Source organism: Pelobates fuscus, chromosome 13 (genome assembly GCF_036172605.1).
Source record: "Pelobates fuscus isolate aPelFus1 chromosome 13, aPelFus1.pri, whole genome shotgun sequence".
Classification (NCBI taxonomy): Eukaryota; Metazoa; Chordata; class Amphibia; order Anura; family Pelobatidae; genus Pelobates; species Pelobates fuscus.
In genome coordinates this window covers 40,936,480-40,958,728 of record NC_086329.1, presented here as the reverse complement: position 1 = coordinate 40,958,728, position 22,249 = coordinate 40,936,480, and the positions used below count along the sequence as shown (strand labels likewise).

Here is a 22,249-nt window from a genome sequence, read left to right as displayed (position 1 = left end):
ACCAAACCAAATTTTTTGCCCACGCACATCCCTAGCAATTTCTCAAATAGGCACTTTGTATGTAGTGCAGTAAAAATTGGACACTTCTTACACATGAAAATCTATGTTATTTTTTGTTGATTAAAATATATTCAAAATAATTTTTAGAAAATATATAAACTCATATCTAAAAGGAACTCTTCAGCACTTTAATTATGAATACAACCTCTTATTTGCATTTAGGAGAGCTACAGGACTTGCAAGCATGATACCTGTAAAATAATATATAGAATGTCAATCTTACATAACTGTAAAATTTAATATAAACTATTCTATGGGTCTAGGGGCAGACTAGGAGTCAACTTAAAAACACAAAGGACTTGATCTATGATTCCTATGGCATAGATATTGAATCAGTAGAAGACAGACAGTCAAGCTTCTTAATTTGTTTAAAATTGTATGCTTAATTCACAATATAATAAATGCAATAATGTCACATATGATATATCTAGCAAATCTTATGTGACAACTCAATAATTACAAACTATAATGGTTCTCATGAGTGACACTATTGTGTGATATCAAAGTGGATAAATAGTGAGTAACTTATAATGGGCTCATAATTTCCCATCTTAAAGGGACACTATAGTCACCAGAACAACTACAGCTTAATGGCAGTGTTTACATTGCTCCCTAGGGCCACTTCTGCACACTGTGCAGCACTGATGTTCAGCGGCTCCACTCTCTGCATGGAGGCACTGAAAGTTCCCCATAGAGAGATTCCTGAAGCTTAAAGGAACACTATAGTCACTTAAACAACTTTAGCTTAATTAAGCAGTTTTTGTGTGTAGATCATGCTTCTCAAATTTCACTGCTCAATTCACTGCCATTTAGGAGTTAAATCACTTAGTTTATATTCATGCGGCCCTTGTCACACCTCCCCTGACTGCGATTGACACAACCTGCATAGAAAAAAACTGGTTTCACTTTCAATCAGATGTAATTTACCTTAAACAGTTGTATCCCTTTCTCTGTAAATTGAAATTTAATCACATACAGAAGACTCTTGCAGGGCCTAGCAAGCTATTAACATAGCAGGGGATAAGAAAATCTAAATTAAACAGAACTTGCAATAAAGGAAGGATAAACTTTAGATGACTCTTCACAGGAAGTGTTTAGGAAGGCTGTGCAAGTCACATGCAGGGAGGTGTGACTAGGGTTCATAACAAAGTGACTTAACATCTAAATGGCAGAGAATTGAGCAGTGAGATTGCAGGGACATGATATATACACCAAAACTGCTTCATAACGCTAAAGTTGTTTTGGTGACTATAGTGTCCTTTTAAGGTGTTCTTCAATTCGATATTTTCAGATATAAATTTGCTGGTGTATGAATTCAACAGAAAGGAATATGCTGTTGTAGATGACAAAGTAACTGTTCACATATGCCATAAAATTCCCGTTGCAACCATGATTTTCGCACATGCACACAAATTAGAAAGGAGTTTACAGAGGACACGAGCAAAGCACACACATAGACAAAGTGTAACAAGAGGTCTGACACTGCAGGGCACCATTGACAGTTTAGGATTCCCCTTCTATTCCTTATGTTTCTTAAGAAAATGAATGACCACAATAAAACAGCAGATTCAGCAGATACGGAGTCAAAGAAAAGGGCAATAAAAGAACAGAAGTCTGGTTTAAAGTTAAACTATCAGGTCTCCAGGTGTTTGAAACAAATTTGTGGCATAATATTTGCAATTCTCCAATCCTGACACGTTATGCAATTCGAAAAAATAAATTAAAAAAATGAAGTGCTGCAGAGTGTTGGGTTTAAAACAAATATAATGCCTCTTAAACCAGTCCACATTGGTTCAGGATTTAAGGATTTCCCATTGTAGTTCTTGTTAAATAGAAACGGTCTCTTGGAATTTACACCATTCAATAAAACATCATGAAAATCACCTATAAATTGTGTTGAACTTTTTTTCAAGTGCTGCTTTGTTTTCTTTTAAAGATATAGTATGGATTTAGGAAATTCTGTCATAATCCAGTTCAGGTTGGTCAAAGCCAGAGCAAAGATGGCAAATGAAAATGAGAAACAGAAATATTGTTTGTATTGTTGCTTATAACGATGATAGACAGAGAGTCACGATACAGGTGCCCAAACACAGTTTTAAGAAATGTGGATTTCTTTAATTTTGTTCCTCACATCACAAAAATACATGTGTGTTATTTACAGGGATAAGTAAACAATTAAAATCTTGGAAAATGAGAGTTTCCCTTTAACCCCTTAAGGATGCATGACATGTCATGATTCCCTTTTATTCCAGAAGTTTGGTCCTTAATGAGTTAAAACACTGCAATCTGGAGAAAATGGAGGGGTGCCCAAAGACTTTCTGGAATACGTTTGCTAGACCATTCCAAACTTAGAGGTGAGCAGTTTCACTATAGTTGTCTACACCTGGATTTTAGATGTTAAAAGTGATCTTTTCATTTCAATTTCTAACATGTTCTTACACAATGAATATATCCTCCTGGGAACTGAGGAAAAAATTATCTTCCAATATGCCATCCATTTTTTATGAAAAGGAAGGGGACATTCCCAGCATCCCAGCCTATCACACGACATCTCACTGGAAAGCCCAGGATGGTCTCTTTACAATACATCAGAGATTGATAGAGTATCTCAAAAGAATAAAAGGAGTTAAGGGAGTTAAGGGGCTGGGCCTCGGGAGGTTATAACTTATTACAATCTATATTTATTCATTTATTGTTTTAGGACAAGATAACTTAACGCCTCCTCCTCCTCAGGACTACAATGTTGGTTCCACGAATGTTACATCCATCCCTCTTTCCAACCTATGTCTGCCCACTCATGACTGGTCGTGCTCAGAAACACTCAAGCAGGGCATATCGGTATGACGCTAGCATGCAGGCTTCACTGCTAAAGCATTGTATTTGAACAGAGCAACAACTGTCAAAGCATTCCCTTTTTTACCTCTAGAAATATGCAAGATGCCTTTGCTATAATTATTATTATTATTATTGCCATTTATATAGCGCCAACAGATTCCGTAGCGCTTTACAATATTTTGAGAGGGGGGATGTAACAATAAATAAGACAATTACAAGAAAACTTACAGGAATGATAGGTTGAAGAGGACCCTGCTCAAATGAGCTTACAGTCTATAGGAGGTGGGGTATTAGAAACATTAGGATAGGAAATATCAAGTAGGAGTGAAGCAGAGCTGGAGGAGAGAGCAAAGCACTATCCCATAGGAGAGCAAGCGACAGGTATGTAAGGGAGAGATTACTCTGGGAGGCCATACGCTTTCCTGAAGAGATGGGTTTTAAGGCCCTTCTTAAATGATTGAAGACTAGGGGAGAGTCTGATGGCAGTAGGCAAGTTATTCCATAGGAGAGGAGCCACCCGTGAGAAGTCCTGCAAGCGTGAGTTGGCCGTACGGGTGCGAGCAGCGGTCAGGAGGTGGTCGCGGGCAGAGCGGAGGGTACGAGGAGGGGCATACCTCTGGATCAGTGAAGAGATATAAGAAGGGTTGGAATTGTTCAGTGCTTTAAATGTATGGGTTAGCACTTTGAATTGACTCCTATAGGATACAGGGAGCCAATGTAAGGACTGGCAGAGGGGCGAGGTGTGAGAGGACCGACTGGATAGGAAAATCAGTCTAGCTGCAGCATTCATTACAGACTGTAGCGGGGCAGCGCGGCTTTTGGGGAGACCAATCAGGAGAGGGTTACAGTAATCCATGCGGGAAATTACTAGAGCATGGACAAGCTCCTTGGTAGCATCTTGCGTAAGAAAGGGGCGGATGCGGGCTATGTTTTTGAGTTGGAACCTACAGGACTTGGCAACAAACTGGATGTGAGACTCAAAGGTGAGACCAGAGTCAAGTATGACGCCAAGACAGCGCGCTTGTAGGGATGGACTTATGTGGATATCACTGACTTGAAGGGAGAGTGAGAGCGGAGGATCAGTATTAGGAGGAGGAAAGACAAGGAGTTCAGTTTTTGAGAGGTTAAGTTTGAGAAAGCGTGACGACATCCAGTCAGAGATGGAAGAGAGGCAAGCAGTGACACGTTGCAGTACGGCTGGGGAGAGGTCCGGTGAGGAGAGGTATATCTGAGTGTCATCAGCGTACAGGTGGTAATCACAGCAACTACAATGTACTCAGTGTAACTGCTGGAAAATACCTATAAGTGGATTTGCCATCTTTTTAAATAGTTATTTTTTTTGTTGAAATTTATAAAATTGTTAAAGATATTGATGGCACACAGTATAAATAAAACGTTACCCTCTTATTTAAATGAAAGCTGTTTGTACCATGACAGGTACACTTTAAAAGTATTTCATTGAGAGTGTTTATATTCGAGGACATTGTTTTACTGAAAGTGTGGCTGAAACAGATTAATCATTGTAAGAGAAAGTTAAAAAAAATTGGTTTGCATATAAATATATATTTTTAATAAAAATTTGAATACAGTATTACCAACGGCATGTATAGAATTATACGGTTATTACTTTAACAACATGTAACCATTTTACAGTTTGAGTTTCTTTTTTTACTCATGAATATATTTACTTTTCTTTATCCCCCTCCACCCCCACCCCCCTCCATTTGCTCAATTTGTCATGTTTCTTAGTAATACTAGTATGGCAAAAGCACTGCAGTCATGAGAGCGGTCTGGTGATAAGATGTATCTTTCTAGAAGAGTGGCGCTATTTGGCGTGGGTCATCTGGCAAGACGCTAACAGAATCTTCAGCTCTGCCGCATAGCATACACAGCATGGTGTACTCCTACAAGGAAACAAAAACAAAAGTTTTAATCGGCAAATGTAGTTTGAAGGCAAGCAGGTTAATGAAAATGTATTTACCAACTTTTACCTGTGCTTCTCAGAGTATATTTCTTGCACAGATATCGAATAATCACGCTAGTGACCATGATTCTTCACTGATATTGCTAAAGTAGAGGTTCTCCTGCATAAGCGGAGATTCTCGGAATTCTGCCCAAAACACAACTGGAATAGCTATCCCTACGGCAGAAAGGGAAATTCAACTTTAGCAATGTCAGTAAAGATGGACAGACCCAGGTAAGTGTAAAACTGTTTGAAAATTGCTTGACTCCTCACTTGGGGAGGCGTCAGGGAACTCCTGGAACCATAGACATTATAGCATGATGTAGTGGTTATGGTGCTTAGAATATCCTTTAAGCTTTTCAGTGTGCATTATGGACTTTCCCATAGTGTTGGAGATGAACGACTTACATCTGATCTAACAATAGCATGCTCTGGAGACCAAACACCTGTCAAATTCTGTCTACAACGTCACATGATTAAAGGGCCCACTCGACAGCTGCTGTAATCACTGAATTTATTTTAAATCACAGTGATAACCAAGACAAACTCAAACTCCTAAATGTTCTCACAGTGCTTACAGGATCAAATCAAGTAATGCTATATTGCTAAAAAAAAACAAATACAGCACTCTAATATGTAGCTCAGGAAAACAAAGCCACGTCCAACTTACAATGTTATATACTTAAGTGTGATTTATCATGTTCAATTCAAAGTGGATTTCAAAATTTAGGCAACAAAGAAATTGTAGTGAATAACCATTTCAGTATGAAGCTATAAAAGCAAACTTGCCTTCCCTAAATATTCACTACTGTAAAACCACTTTTTGTCCACCAAATTTACTACTCCCCTCTTAATGATCTAAGCCTATCAAAGGATGCCCATTATGAGTAAAGGATAGAAATCCATGTATATTTACTCACAATTTGCAGTCAATGATAGGTTGAGACTGTCCTCTCTTAGCCAATTGCTGCTGCCCCCTTGCTGTTCTAATGCTTCTGCATTAGTCTGGAGCAGAAAAGGAGAGCTTAAGACCAATACCTTAAGTGTTAAACCATGCAACAATCATTTAACATGTGAAGGTAAAACTGCACCGGGGACACCAGACACTATAACAACTTCACTGAGATGAAGTTGCTATGGTAGTCAGAGTTTTCCAGTCACATGATTATCTTTCCATCAGATACTAGTTTGAATAGACAGCTAGAATACATTACGCTGATTATACAGGCAAACCGATGGCTAAAAAAAATTTTTTAGATCAGTAATGATTTATAAATTAATTAAAGTGAGGGAGGAAAAATGATTTGATCCCCTGCTGGTTTTGAATGTTTGCCCACTGACAAAGAAATAATCAGTCTAGAATTTTAATTGTAGGTGTATTTTAACAGTAAGAGACAGAATAACAAAAAACAAAAAACAAACAAACAGAAAAACGCATGTCAAAAAGGTTATAAATTGATTTGCATGTCAATGAGTGAAATAAGCATTTGACCCATTTGACTTAGTACTTGGTAGCAAAATCCTTGTTGGCAATCACAGAAGTCAGACATAGTTGGCCACCAAGTTTGCACCCATCTCAGGAGGGATTTTGTCCCACTTCTCTTTGCAGATCCTCTCCATGTCATTAAGGTTTTGAGGCTGACGTTTGGCAACTTGAACCTTCAGTTCCCTCCACAGATTTTCTATGGGATTAAGGTCTGGAGTCTGGCTAGGCCACTCCAGAACCTTAATGTGCTTCTTCTTGAGCCACTCTTTTGTAGCCTTGGCTGTGTGTTTTGGGTCGTTGTCATGCTGGAATACCCATCCATGACCCATTTTGAATGCCCTGGCTAAGGAAGGAGGTTTTTAACCAAGATTCGATGGTACATGGCCAAGTCCATTGTCCCTTTGATGCAGTGCAGTTGTCCTGTCCCCTTACCAGAAACACCCCCCCAAAGCATAATGTTTACACCTCCATGTTTGACTGTGGGGATGGTGGTCCTGGGGTCATACTCAACTCAACTGCAGCATTCCTCCTCCTCAAACACGTCGAGTTTTTGGTCTCATCTGACCACAGCACTCTCACCCAGTTCTCCTCTGAATCATTCAGCAAACTTTATTGGCAAACTTCAGACAGGCCTGTACATGGGGGACCTGGATTTCAGTACTTCACAGCTTTGTGTGTTACTAATTGTTTTCTTGGTGACTATGCTCTCAGATGCATTGAGATCATTAACAAGATCCTCCCATGTAGTTCTGGGCTGATTCCTCACCGTTCTCATGATCATCGAAACTCCACGAGGTGAGATCTTGCATGGAGCACCAGACCAAGGGAGACTGACCGTTATTTTGTGTTTTTTCCATTTGCGAATAATCGCACCAACTGTTCTCACCTTCTGCTTGGCGATGGTCTGTAGCCCATTACAGCCTTGTCTAGGTCTACAATCTCGTCCCTGACATCTTTGGTCAGCTCTTTGGTCTTGGCCATGGTGGAGAGTTTGGAATCTGATTGATTGCTTCTGTGGACAGGTGTCTTTTATACAGGTAGAGAGCAGAGATTAGGAGCACTCCCTTTAAGAGAGTGCTCCTAATCTCAGCTCTTTACCTGTATAAAAGACACATGGGAGCCAGAAATCTTGCTGATCGATAGGGGATCAAATACTTATTTCACTCATTGACATGCAAGTCAATTTATAACTTTTTTGACATGGATTTTTCTGGATTTTGTTTTGTTATTCTGTCTCTCAATGTTAAAATACACCTACTATTAAAATTATAGACAGATCATTTATTTGTCAGTGGACAAACATTTAAAATCAGCAGAGGATCAAATACTTTTTCCCCTCACTGTACATTTACTTGTCATGAACGCAGGTAACAGCAGATACATCCCCACTGAGAAGAATTACACATTTCTATGATTAATGCCAGGGAAAGAGTGAGTTAACCATTTTATCTGTAGTGTGTCTGATCTTTATTGTTCTCTTCCCCTGCTGTGAGTGTTTTAACTCAGTCAGCAGTTTGCATGCACCATATTTTATGATTTTACACAAGATAGTTAAAAAGTTAGAACCTATGCAAAATTTCTCAGAATTTATAAAAGTCATGAACTAGGAAATTAAAAGGACAATATAAGCACCAAAACTACTACTTCATCATGTAGTGGTTTTGGTACACAGATGTCACTTTTCTCTGGCTACATGAAACACTGTCAATTTCTGTCAAACAGCAATGTTTACATTTTGCTGAAAACGTGCCTCTAGTACAGGAGTAGGCATAATGTGTTGCCAGTATCATGACAGTAAGAGCATGATGGGAGATGTAGTCCACAAAAGTTGCCTACCTCTGCTTTAGTAGCTGTCAAGCAGACAACAAGTAGTGGCACTTCCTCCTTAATGGAACACTACAGTGTTAGGAATACAAAAATGTATTCCTAATACTATAGTGTTTTTTTCTTCATTTAGGTTCAGGCCCCTTCTAAATAAAAATTGGAAAAATGATTTACTCAACTTCGTTTTCAGGGCCGAGATCAAGTCGAGCCCGCAGCCGTCAGTGATGTCATGCTGACGCTTTTAAATGTCTACTGAAATGCTCCTCATAGAGGGGGACAAACAAAAAATGCATGCACGTCAGCAGTACACTCCTATTGGAGGTTAGCTGTGAGAACAGGGTTTGACTTGTTTCTCACAGCGGTAGCACCTCTAGTGGCTGTCAAGTAGACAGCCACTAGAGGCGTATTTATCACCCAGATGTAAACTTTACCAAACCTACTAAATGGCAATGGCTTTGCAGGGATAAAACTAAAGGACCACTGTTCCCACACCACTTCATTGACATGAAGTAGTCTGGGTGACTTCAGATGAACCTTGATTTTGGTTTTTAAATTTGGTCAAAGCCCTTTTTTTTTTTTGAAAATCCAAATTTCAACAAGTTTCTGTTGCATAACATTATTTGGGACTTACTGTTCCTTTAAAACAGATTCTATTGATTAAAATTCCAATGCATACTACTGCATACATTTAGTAAATAAATTAAAATAAGACTGTTTAGTACCTGGTAATCATCCACCACACTGAAAGTATATTCATGCTTTGCAATTACATGATGACAATTTGTACACATATCTGAAAAATACAAAAACAAATAAAATAATATTATTATGAGGATAATAAAACATGGAATAAGAGTATTGGGGATATGCAATCAACAATAAACCTCAAAGTGATGAATTATTACAAAACAAATAACGATGATATAATGTTATAAATATATATTTTTGTGGACTTATAGCTTTCTTTATACACACTTTTAAAAATAATTAAATGTTGATTGTCACCCTAGCAAACATAGAGGGTTACATCTATTAAATTCAATTTTAAAAGCACCCGTGTAGCAAAAATGACATGGCAGCACTATGCCTAGATTTTATTTAATTTGCAAATCAAATCTTCTAATTTACAGCACATATGTTAATGAGAACTATGGCTTCTTCAAACAGTGTTACTTTTTTATTAGTAACCTTTATGGATTTAGTATAGCAGCCATGTCACTGATTCGAGGGAAGTGAATAAATACTTTTTGTATCATGAGACAATTATAAAACGTATCAAGTTTTTATAAGCTGCAATCTATTACATAAGCAATCATTATTTGCAATGCAAATAGAATATGTTTTGCCAAGTCTGCAATTTGGCAACAGAAGGTCATAAGCTGCTGATATGCTATCACTATAAATCTCTAATTGTGCATGAATCCTTTTATAAACATATTGTGCCACTATTTACTCTCCTCCCTTGGTTAGCCAGTAGAGGGAGCACAGGGAAATTAAGAGTGACACAATATCAATGAATTGCTACACAACATCTTTAAGTTACATTATTATTATTGATATAGCGTCAACAAATTCCACAACGCTGTACAATAGGAACCTAGGTTGAAAAAAGAAGAAGAAGAAAAAAAAAAGACCCTGGTCCTTTAAAGTCAACGTTTAAAACATCTTTTTATGCTGTTGATCAAAACAAAGGCAAAAAAAAAAAACATTTTGTAAAAACTGGTTTGGAATCGTCACAGTTAAATCTTCTTAATTACTTCTTGTCTTCAGTTGATTGATATATACGTCTTTTGTATATATAGTCTTGGGCCAAATGCTCGCCACAATAATATAATTATTAAATAAAAAAAATAAAAAATAAATCCTTCATACATGACTCCATAATTAGATGTCTCCTTGGGTCAACATCCTGTTCACAAACATGTAAATATATCCATGAATATACAGTTTTTTTGAAAAAAAGAAGTCTCAATGGATGACCTCTTGTTTCTTTTATGTTTCTGCCAACAAACAGGTTAGTACCTAGTTGTATTGACCATGTCAATATATTTGTACAGAGCTATCATACCCCCTCTGAGATGCCTTTTGTTCGGTCTGAAGCTGAGGGATGACATGCTCTCTTACAGATCCCTCTCATAGGTGCCACATTATGCATTCTTCAGCTCCCCAAGCTTCATCTGTCTGGAGCTCACAACACTGCATTACACTATGGATGTGCAAGGGAACAACACTGAGGTTAACGGGGCATCAGTCAAGACTTCGGTCCATAGCCCAACTCACACATTGCACAAGAAGATGCTTGTTTCCCACAGCCAAAGATCCATATTTGTCAAGTTGAGTTAATCTCACAGTTGAACATATTAGAATCTTAGAACAGGAACTTTGTTTATAAATACTTTTTAATTGCTCTGGCGTTTCAACAAAATTCGAAGGTAATCAGAAATCTTGAAAGCTTTATAAAATACTCATTGATATCAGCTTAACTGAGCCACTCTAAAGCCTCCCTTGGTGCACTGTTTAATTTGCATTTCCAATAATTTTCCAATAATCACTTAATCCAATAATCCCTTAACTGCTCCAATAAACGGATAGTAACCATACAGCTGCTGCTGTTTACCCATATGGGGATTGCAATAATGCACTGTAGTTGCTGTGATTGAGAGCAGGAGAATTGCCTGTAGGAGAAACCACCAGTTTTTCTTATAGTGTCATATCTGCTAATAATTTTGCTTCTACAATGAAATTCATTATAGAGACATAATCTTCTCATCCATTAAAAGAGAAGTTCAAAACGAATCTAACACATTTTAAGATTTTATTTTCAGCATAAATTCTCCAGTTTATTATTACTCCTTACCTCTAAGTGATTGATACTAAAATATTTACCTGGCAGTGTGACACTTGATATTACTGCATCTAATGCCTACACATTTACAATCTCAATGACACAGGTTACAGCGAATGGATAGAGTTTAAATAGACGATATCCCCATTCACACACAGTAGGAACAGTTTCTTTACACAAAGATAATGAAGCTCACTGGATACATATAGACTTTAAGCAGCATTCCCGTAAATAAATAATAAATAAAAATAAAAGATCTATCCCTTAATAAAAAGTGAAAATTATTTTCCCATGTAGCACTATATGAGTAAAAGGCTTTGCACAACTTATAGTCCACCCCCATGAAAGAGTAAGATGCACAAGCGACTTTTAAAGAAGAATTTTAGCCGGTGAATGTCACAAACTAAGGATCGTTGGATGGCATTCCCCTTCACAAAGTATTCAGACCCTTTATTTTTTTTATTAAAGAACCACTAAAGTCACCCAGACCGCTTCATCTCAATGACATGTTCTGCGTGCATTGAGCAGTTTTGCAGTTTTAACCCTTTAATATAAAGCATTGCCATTTTGCACCTTTTGGATGAGGGGGAAGCTTTGCCTTTGAGTGTTACAAGTATTTTATTTGGTTTAATTTGTTTTTAATTCATATAAATCCCTTTATAATACATACCCTTCCTTATCTTTTCATCTGTCTCCTGGTTCCAGAGGGTAACGTCACCCTACAAACTGATGCACGGTCTGACAACTTGGAGACAGTTACAAATAGGCTCCAGAAAAGGGGAGCACAAACCTGTATATATCTGAATATCTACTTTGCTTTATATATATGCTTTATATCCTAAACTGGATGCACCGCAATTGCTAAACCTGTCACTACCCTTATCAATAAATCCCTGGTGTCAGGATACATACCCAAACTTTGGAAGACTGCAAAAGTTGTACCTATCCATAAAAGTGGTGACAATACTTTGGTATCTAACTATCGCCTGATATCATTGCTCCCTGTATCAAAAATACACACGCAACTATGAATATTATCAACAATCAAATTATCTGACCCATGATCTATCAGGCTTTCGTCCAAGTCATTCAACTTCGACTGCTCTCTTAAAAGTTTGCAATGACATCAAAATTGGCATGGTACAAGGACACTTAAAGGACCACTATAGGCACCCAGACCACTTCAGCTCGATGAAGTGGTCTGGGTGCCAGGTCCCTCTAGTTTTAACGCCGCAGCTGAAAACATAGCAGTTTCAGAGAAACTGCTATGTTTCACAGAGTGCTAATCCAGCCTCTAGTGGCTGTCTCCCTGACAGCCGCTAGAGGCGCTTCCGCAATTCTCACTGTGAAAAATCACAGTGAGAAGACGCTGGACGTCCATAGGAAATCATTGAGTAATGCTTTCCAATGGGCAGTTTGCATGCGCTCACGGCTCTTGCCAAGCATGCGCATTCGGCGCTGACGTCGGCAGGAGGAGGAGAGTTCCCCAGCAGCAGGGAGGCCCTGAGGGGGACCTAATTACCCTACAGTGCCAGGAAAACAAGTTTGTTTTCCTGGCACTATAGTGGTCCTTTAACTGGAGCTGTTTCCTTGATTTTGCCAAGGCCTTTGACACAGTAGACCATGGGATTCTTTTGCAAAAATGTAAAAACTCAGGCATTGGTGATCGTCTGCTATACTGGTTTTGATCATATGTTTCAGACCGATTGCAATATGTAGCCATTTCTGATAGCGCTTCCCTCCCTCTTCCAGTCATGTGTGGTGTTCCCCAAGGCTCCATACTCGGCCCCCTGCTATTCACATTATTTATTAATGATCTGCCTAACGTCTGCAATCCTCAAGTGTACACATGTCTGCAGACGACACTGTAATCTACGCTAGTAAACCCAAGCTACTGCAATTCACAGAGGTAGAAAAGATGAAAGCGGATAACAAACTCTTCCTAGACACTGACAAAACTGTTACAATGATCTTTGGAACTGTACCTAAATTATGTAAACTACAAAATCAATAATTGTGCATCAGAACAAATTCATATAGCACACTGACAGCAGTCTGCTATTTTAAATATCTAGGTATGTTGCTAGACCCCAATCTATCTTTTGCCCTTCATACTGAAAACACCTCTTCAAAACTTTACCCAAAACTAGGTGCCCTGTACAGAAACAAATCCTGCCTAAGCCTTACAGTTAGGAAACAGATAGTGCAACAAATGCTAACACCAGTCATTGATTATGGGGATGTAGTGTATGCACCCTCACCGCAAACCCACCTTAATATGTTATATAATTTGTTCTGCCACTTTGTACTAGAATGTAATTACTTTACCCACCACTGTGACATGTTGAAAGAGCTAAACTTGCTGTCGCTAGAATCCCAACGCATTCTTCACCAGCCTTGTGCATAAGAGCATTTCTGGGAAGCTCCCACCCTACCTGAGTAGAGTGCTCTCCCCGGCCGTTCCCAACTCCTATAACCTCCGATCCAGTACTAGCCTGATATTTAGCATACCGCAATACAAAAATAAAGTGGCCCGATCCTCCTTTTCCTTCAGAGCACCGCCATTATGGAATAACCCCAGGGACACAGTCAAATCTTCATTCAATCTAAAATCTTTTAAGAGATCTATGGCACTATACCTCCGCACAGAATGCACCTGTCATAGTTGAATATATATATATATCTTACCTGTTGTGTATTATATTTATATATATATATATATATATATATATATATATATAGTTTGTATATTGTATTTTTTGTAATATTGTATCCTATTATAACTATGCGAGTCTCAGCGCTCGAAAAAAATATTTAATTATCTACTAATATTTAATGCGGACGGGTGGATAAGAAAGTGAGACTGCAGGGGATTGATCTATACACAAAAATTGCTTCATTAAGCTAAAGTTGTTTTCGTGACTATAGTGTATATTTAATTTACATTCCAAATACCCTATGAAGCATACCCTTTAGCGCCAACAAAGCTTCCAGGGCTGATCTTCCCATCAAGAAATCACCCAGCACTTCTGTGGATCAATCACAGGTTTCTCATAGAGAAGTCTGTGATTATATGAATTCGCTGGCTCAGAGTGCATGTGTACGTTCCTGATCGGGAAGGAGGGGTTAGTGAGGATTACTCCCACTTTTTGAACCCCAGGGAGGGAGGTGAGAACTAGCTTCCCCTTGCAGGAGGTAGTTTGTCGGCAGAGTGTTGTGTGAAGACAGAGGTAAAATCTGCACAAGAATACCATTAGGCAGTCAGGAACAGGGTTCTGCGTTGTCAATGTCACGAGTGCTGGGGGGCAAACTAGCCCCTGGCAGACAAGTGCCAATAGCTCTGCATGTGTACTGTCTCAAGCTGTATCACTGCACTTACAGACTCCTACCACCATGTCACTTACATACTCCTATCATCAGGTCACCTTGCCAAATCACTGAAGTGGTCATGGTGGTTTAAGTAACCCTTTCACTCATTACTTTAGTGAAGGACCTTTGGCAGGAATTGCAGTGATTGTGGTGCTGGAATGGAGGTAAGGAGGGTATTTCTTGAAAATGTACATAGAATACATTATGTATCTTTGTGAAACAGGATCTATTCAATGTGTTTGGGACAGATTTAGACAATAAAAAAAAATGTCAGTGAAGTGTTAAGGGACCTGAGAATATGCACCCAGACCACTTTAATGAATGAAGTGGCCTGGGTGCCTATATGTTCCTTTATATCTAAAGCAGATCATAATAAATAATGAGATAACTCAGACTCAGGAGTTAAGACCCCTGCTGTAATATAAAAAAGTCACTGCTTCAATTCATGGTGAAGTCAAATCAGTCTTTTATCCTTAGCTAATAATGCCAACTATACCACAACCCAGAACAGGAAACAAGCAATACGTTAAATGTACTGTTTCTTGTTAAATACTGTTAAAATGTAAATATAGTGTGGAAAACTTAAACTCTCTTACGATCGAATGTAATTATCTCCTCGCCATCCTCGTCATCTGTGGATTTATTAGCGATTAGCACAAAGTCCCGTTTATTGCACTGAGCACAGCTCACATAATTCATCAAGAAGGAACCAGTCTCCAAACATGTGCTACCCTGGAAGAAGATAAAAAAAACAAAGAATATGAGAACTCTGAGAAAGGATAAAAGCTTAAAGGAACTCAGTAGCTTGCCATTCGGTAAATTCCCATTTAAGTCTCAAAATAGTTTTTGCTCACTTGTGTCTTTACAGACAGAACCTATTCCAAGGCATACCAGGCTGATCCCACCCAAAAGGGCAGCCCAGGACCAAAATGCCGACAAGTTCTCTCTGCACGAGAGATACAGCAGTCATGGACAATAGTTTTGGCCGTCTTTGGGCCTCGTCAGAGAGGTGTAGCTGATACCCCTGTAGGCACAATGAGCAAGGGCTCCATGTCTGGATTACCTTTTTAACACCAGGTCCCCAACAGGTAGATTTGTAGGTCCCAGGCTGACCAATTGGATGTGATAAGCACTAAAGGTGAGCGATGTCACATCCCATTTCAACAGTGTGGCGAACACCTGTGTTTGCCCACTCTCCAGGGACAAAATCACTTTTACTTATGGCATCACCGGTTGTCAGTGCTGAAGTGAGGGACCCAAGCAGTGCCCCAGCAATCCCTACGAGATTGCTCTAGGTGTAGTTATGAACTGTAACAGTTTATCCATTTCCATTGTGATTGCTCTATGCGTAGTAATGGATTCTAACAGTTTAGAAACATAGAATGTGACGGCAGATAAGAACCTTCAGTCCATCTAGTCTGCCCAGTTTTCTAAATACTTTCATTAGTCTCTATAGCCTTATGCCTATTCTACGCATGCTTAAACGCCTTCACTGTGTTAACGTCTACCATTTCAGCTGGAAGCCTATTCCATGCATCCAATACCCTCTCAGTAAAATAATACTTCCTGATATTATTTGTAAGTCTTTGCCCCTCCAATTTAAGAAAATGTCCTCTTATTGTGTACTAATGCAGAAAGATAAGTCCTGCGCTCACTCCCATCACTGGGCGGCTGCAAATGACTACAGTACACATCAGCCCCAATATATAGTAAAAACCAAAGAAAAACAAGTTACCTGCGCTCTCCCCTTAATCCCTATGTATTTTTAAACAAATGGAGGTTTTTTAGTTACCTCCAATGGCCATGAGAGGATGAGCCCACCTGCCAACGCCAAGGCAGACCACCCTCTTATTGTGGTAGTTTTTCTTCTTTTAAATACAATCTCCTCCTTTATGGTGTTAATTCCCTTTATGTATTTACTGTATTTTTCGCTCCATATGACGAACCTGACCATAAGACGCACCTAGTTTTTAGAAAAGGAAAACAAAAAAATATACAAGCCCCGCTCCCCTCCCCTGTCCCATAGTGTTCCTTACCACCCGCTCCCCTCCCCTGTCCCATAATGTTCCTTACCACCCACTCCCCTGTCCCATAGTGTTCCTTACCACCCACTCCCCTCCCTTGTCCCATAATGTTCTTTCCCCCCCCCTCCCCTGTCCCATAGTGTTCTTACCCCCCCCGTCCCATTGTGTTCCTTATCACCCACTCCCCTCCCTCCCTGTCCCATAGTGTTCTTCCACCCACCCCTGTCCCATAGTGTTCCTTACCACCCCTCCTCCCGTCCCTTAGTGCCCCTCTCTCTCCCCCGGTCTCTGGTAAGTCTCCTACATTTATTGCTGTTCACACCCCAGTGCAGATACAGGTACAGTGCTGGCATTGTACACTGACAGCTATTCACACCCCAATACAGGTAAAGGTACAGTGCTGGCATTGTACGCTGACAGGTATTCACACCCCAATACAGATACAGGTACAGTGCTGGCATTGTACACTGACAGCTATTCACACCCCAATACAGGTACAGGTACAGTGCTGGCGTTGTACACTGACAGCTATTCACAGCCCAATACAGATACAGGTACAGTGCTGGCATTGTACACTGACAGCTATTCACACCCCAATGCAGATATAGGTACAGTGCTGGCATTGTACACTGACAGCTATTCACACCCCAATGCAGATACAGGTACAGTGCTGGCATTGTACACTGACAGCTATTCACACCACAGTACAGATGCAGGTACAGTGCTGGCATTGTACACTGACAGCTATTCACACCACAGTACAGATGCAGGTACAGTGCTGGCATTGTACACTGACAGCTATTCACACCCCAATACAGACACAGGTACAGTGCTGGCATTGTACACTGACAGCTATTCACACCCAAGTGTAGATACAGGTACAGTGCTGGCATTGTACACTGACAGCTATTCACACCCCAGTACAGATATAGGTACAGTGCTGGCATTGTACACTGACAGCTATTCACACCCCAATACAGGTACAGTGCTGGCGTTGTACACTGACAGCTATTCACAGCCCAATACAGATACAGGTACAGTGCTGGCATTGTACACTGACAGCTATTCACACCCCAATGCAGATATAGGTAGAGTGCTGGCATTGTACACTGACAGCTATTCACACCCCAATGCAGATACAGGTACAGTGCTGGCATTGTACACTGACAGCTATTCACACCACAGTACAGATGCAGGTACAGTGCTGGCATTGTACACTGACAGCTATTCACACCCCAATACAGATACAGGTACAGTGCTGGCATTGTACACTGACAGCTATTCACACCCCAGTACAGATACAGGTACAGTGCTGGCATTGTACACTGACAGCTATTCACACCCCAATACAGGTACAGGTACAGTGCTGGCGTTGTACACTGACAGCTATTCACAGCCCAATACAGATACAGGTACAGTGCTGGCATTGTACACTGACAGCTATTCACACCCCAATGCAGATATAGGTACAGTGCTGGCATTGTACACTGACAGCTATTCACACCCCAATGCAGATACAGGTACAGTGCTGGCATTGTACACTGACAGCTATTCACACCACAGTACAGATGCAGATACAGTGCTGGCATTGTACACTGACAGCTATTCACACCCCAGGACCATCTCCCTCCTTCCTGTTACTTCTCTTCACCCTCCACTCCTCCTCCGAGCTCACCCTATCCGGGTACTCCTCCTGCACGCACCCCCCGCACATGGCTCCGGCTAGGCCGCTACTCCGAGTCCTGGACAGTAGCCGGTAGCTGTCAGTGTACACTGAAAGGCCTTCCGGGAGGAATCACCGCGAGAGGTGTCTGATACTGTTATTCATCAGATCACCACTGGGGGGCGCTGAATCGCATCAATTCCTCACATTTCCCCTAACTTCTGTATTAACCCTTTGAGTGCAAGTGTTTACCTCCACCAGCTGCCAATAGGGAGACAAAGTGTTAACAAAACAATAAAATACATAGACACATATATTCACTAAACTTCGAACTACAGTAAGTTAAAATGTGAATGGCAAATAAAGGATGAGTGTGGAAATGAATCCTAGTCAACCATACTTAAAGGGACACTCCAGGCACCCAGACCACTTCTGCCCATTGGAGTGGTCTGGGTGCCAACTCCCACTACTCCTAACCCTGCAAGTGTAATTATTGCAGGTTTTTTTTAAAAAAAAAACTGCAATAATTACCTTGCAGGGTTAACTCCACTTCTAGTGGCTGTCTATTAGACAGCCACTAGAGGGAACTTCCTGCTCTATAGCACAGGAAACCTGTGCTAGAGCGTCGCTTGAACGTCCTCACGCTGTGTGAATTCGTTTTCAATGCTTTCCTATGGGGAGACGTAATGCGCATGCGCGGCATTGCCGCGCATGCGCATTAGGTCTCCTCGGCTGGTGGGCGGGATCAGTCGCGCCCACCGGCCGACGGAAGAACAGGGAGGAGCGTCGCGGAGGAGGAGACAGCGGCGAGGGACATCGCCGCTGCCTCTTGTAAGTGACTTCAGTAACCGGCGATTGGTGGGTGGGAGGGAGAGGGACCCTCCAGTGCTAGGAGAACGGATCGTTTTCCTGGCACTGGAGTTTCCCTTTAAAGGGACACTCCAGGCACCCAGACCACTTCTGCCCATTGGAGTGGTCTGGGTGCCAACTCCCACTACCCTTAACCCTGCAAGTGTAATTATTGCAGTTTCTATAAACTGCAATAATTGCATTGCAGGGTAAACTCCTCCTCTAGTGGCTGTCTACTAGACAGCTACTAGAGGGCACTTCCAGGTTTATAGCACAGATTTTGTGTGCTAGAGCGTCGCTGGACGTCCTCACGCTGTGTGAGGACCTCCAGCGTTGCTGAAATCCCCATAGGAAAGCATTGAAAGCATTAATGCTGCGCATGCGCATTAGATTTCCCCCGACGCCAACTGCGCATGCGCAATAGGTCGCCCCCGCCGGATTACGTCGGCGGGGGAGGAGCGTGGGCGGACCCTGAACTAGCGCCGAGGGACATCAGCGCTGGTCTCAGGTAAGTCACTGAAGGGGTTTTAACCCCTTCAGCAACCTGGGATGGGGGATGGGAGGGAGAAGGGACCTGCAGTGCCAGGAAAATGGTTTATTTTCCTGGCACTGGAGAGTCCCTGTAAATTTAAAGGCAGATTATGGCATTAAGATGTCACTGTAGAAAACTGTAGAAAATACTCATCCCCTAACATAATTCACACGCCCTGTCCCCCGCCCATGTGCTGACCATATCATTGTGCTGTCAACTAAAGTAGCCCAGATTAAAGGAACAATCTAGGCACCATAACAACTTGATTCTCTAACAGTTTAACCCCAAAGTTTCCTCCAACGCCGCTCTCACTCCTTCTGAAATTTCAGTTTCAGGAAGGTCCGTTTCTATCCAATCCAGTTTTGTGAATGGGGAGTCACTGATTGCCTGAGTGCGGCGCCCTAATCCGACAACACTTCATGCTTCTTGAAACGAACATTTCAGAAGCCAGATGCCGCCTGGGGGGAGTTGGAGGGAGGCAACTTTGGGGTTAAACGTTCAAAAACGGTTTAACCCGTTGAGGCCCGGGTGCCTTCTGGCACCATAACAACTTCATTTAGATAAAGTTGTTATTGTGCCAAAGCTGTCCCTTTAAGCTTTTAGGGAGCACCAACATATCACAACTTAACAAGGTTTAATCCTAAAACTTGCCCCAAGATTTATGTTTGCTAGCAGATTGACGAAAGGGCATTTGTTGTTTTTTTGTTAAATATTGCTCTTTTTTGAGATTAACATATATGCAATGCCAGGCTTTCAAGGCAGTACAATTCTCCTTTAGATGAATTGCAACATTTTGTAAAGCGCTGTGGATAGAAACCTGATAAAGCATGCATGCCCACACACAGCAATCCAGGATGAAGTTTCCTGAGAGTTTTTGTGAGCTTGCAAAATAAACCTCCCAGGTGTCCTGATATAGGAGGGAAAGTCCCTATTTGGGCCCTAATCCATCTGTTTCTCTTTTCTGCCCTAATGTCCCTCTTTTCTAGGAGCTCCATACTGCTGGTGTGTCTGAGTGTATAACAGAGCTCCACAGCAATAATACTCTCAGTAATGTGTCTTTAAACTGCAATAAATGTATTTAGAAATCAATCTGTGTAAATAATATACATTGTTGTTGTTCTAAATTACATTTTAGTTTTATAAATTATTGGGTCATCTCTAGCAGGTAAACTCTTTGAGCAGGGCCCTCAACCCCTCTGTATCCTGTGCGTCCAACTCGTCTGGTTACAAATACTTGTTTGTTACTCCAAATATGTACAGCGCGGCAGAATTTGTTGGCACTTTATAAATAATGATAATAATCTAAAATGTCTCAGAACAGCCACATCCTCACTCACACCCCTTAAAATTAAAGTGTCACTCTTTTTCCATTTAAAATGATTGGAGATATGCAATTTATTACCAAGATTGCTAGTGCACTGCTAGGTGTGTTTTTATTTACCTCCACTGCCTTCCTTGCCCAGTAAATGCTCAGTGATACTCAGTACCCTCAAACAGGCTGGATCACGCTTAGTGGGCCTGAGTAAGAATGCTATGCAAGTCATGCAAAATATATACAAATATAAAGTCAGAGGTTACTGTGGGAATTGCGTAACAGAAAAAATATGAGATTGGAAAACATTATTGAAGCAACAATTATTTTTAGAAAGCAAACGTTTTCTGGTACGTGACAGCCATTCACTGCCTCCATAGTAAAAGCTGCTAGTTTTTAGTTATGTAATCAACAGACAAGATCTTGTTTAGTTCTCCCTATTTTATTAATTGCCCGGTCTTAACAAGTGATGAATTTCGGGGTGCAATTTACCAATAACACAGTATCTAGATCATAATTCTTTGCAGCTTTTAAGCTGTTTAATGAAGATAATTTTTACTTTAATAACCACGAAAAGACATGAGAGAAACTACTTGGAACACTAATACAAATTGCTGATGAGTCTGGTAGCTTTGTTCATGTTTTTCATGAATAATGCCACTGTTGAACATGCATGCTTGCAGCTGCTGAAAGATCTGTCTCACAGAAAGCGATGAGAGAACCCTAAAATTTATTTTGGAATTGCAAGATAAACACGTCATAAAAGATCGTATGGAATCGTGTAAGTATAGCGACCGTTTGAATGTATTGGAAGAACAGGGAAAGGGGAGCAGCTTGCAACATAACAAATGCCATAAGTAATGCTTAGAGTATCTATTTAAATATACAAACAAAAGAACAATGTGACTGTATAAACCTCAGACAATGAAAATAACGAGGGGAGAGGCGCAGAACACAGAATCAAATTGAGAAAGGAAGGTTCAAAGAAAATAGAGATATTGAAGATAAGGTGGAGACAGGAAGGCTAAAATGTAAAAGAAGAGAGTGGCAACAAAATGTTAATAGGGGTTGTAACAGCTTAAGGGCGGGAGTAAGACAAACATAGTTATCCACTATAGTGAGCATTCTAAGTAAATTTTAAATTCAAGGTAAAATAGCCAAACTGGAAACATTCATCTATGCTTCCTATTCGGCTACTTTGGCCTTAAATTTTAAATTCACTTTGAATTCTCACTTTAGTGAATAATCCTGTTAATGTGCTGATAAGCATATGTGGCTCCCGGAATGATTTTAATGTAAAGCGTTGCGGAATAAGCTGGCGCTATATAAATACCAATAATAATAATAATATGTGTACTAACTACATTGCAATGACATTAAACCAATTTCTTTCACATAAGAACAATCTATAATCACCTCCCTGTGACCTCTACTAATGGTAAAACTGCTAATATTTTATCCAGTGGTTCATGTAAACAAGTAAAACA

General features: G+C 40.5%; 1 protein-coding gene across 1 annotated transcript; it reads right to left on the bottom strand.

The window, feature by feature from the left end:
* Positions 1 to 4,282: 4,282 nt before the first annotated feature.
* On the bottom strand, positions 4,283 to 18,224 carry CHURC1 (churchill domain containing 1). Its single transcript, XM_063439022.1, has 4 exons — positions 18,082 to 18,224; positions 14,979 to 15,114; positions 8,891 to 8,961; positions 4,283 to 4,799 (listed from the first exon to the last, which is right to left on the bottom strand). Exons 1-4 carry the CDS (start codon positions 18,118 to 18,120, stop codon positions 4,707 to 4,709), a joined length of 339 nt encoding a protein of 112 aa, XP_063295092.1. The 5' UTR covers positions 18,121 to 18,224; the 3' UTR covers positions 4,283 to 4,706.
* Positions 18,225 to 22,249: the final 4,025 nt, after the last annotated feature.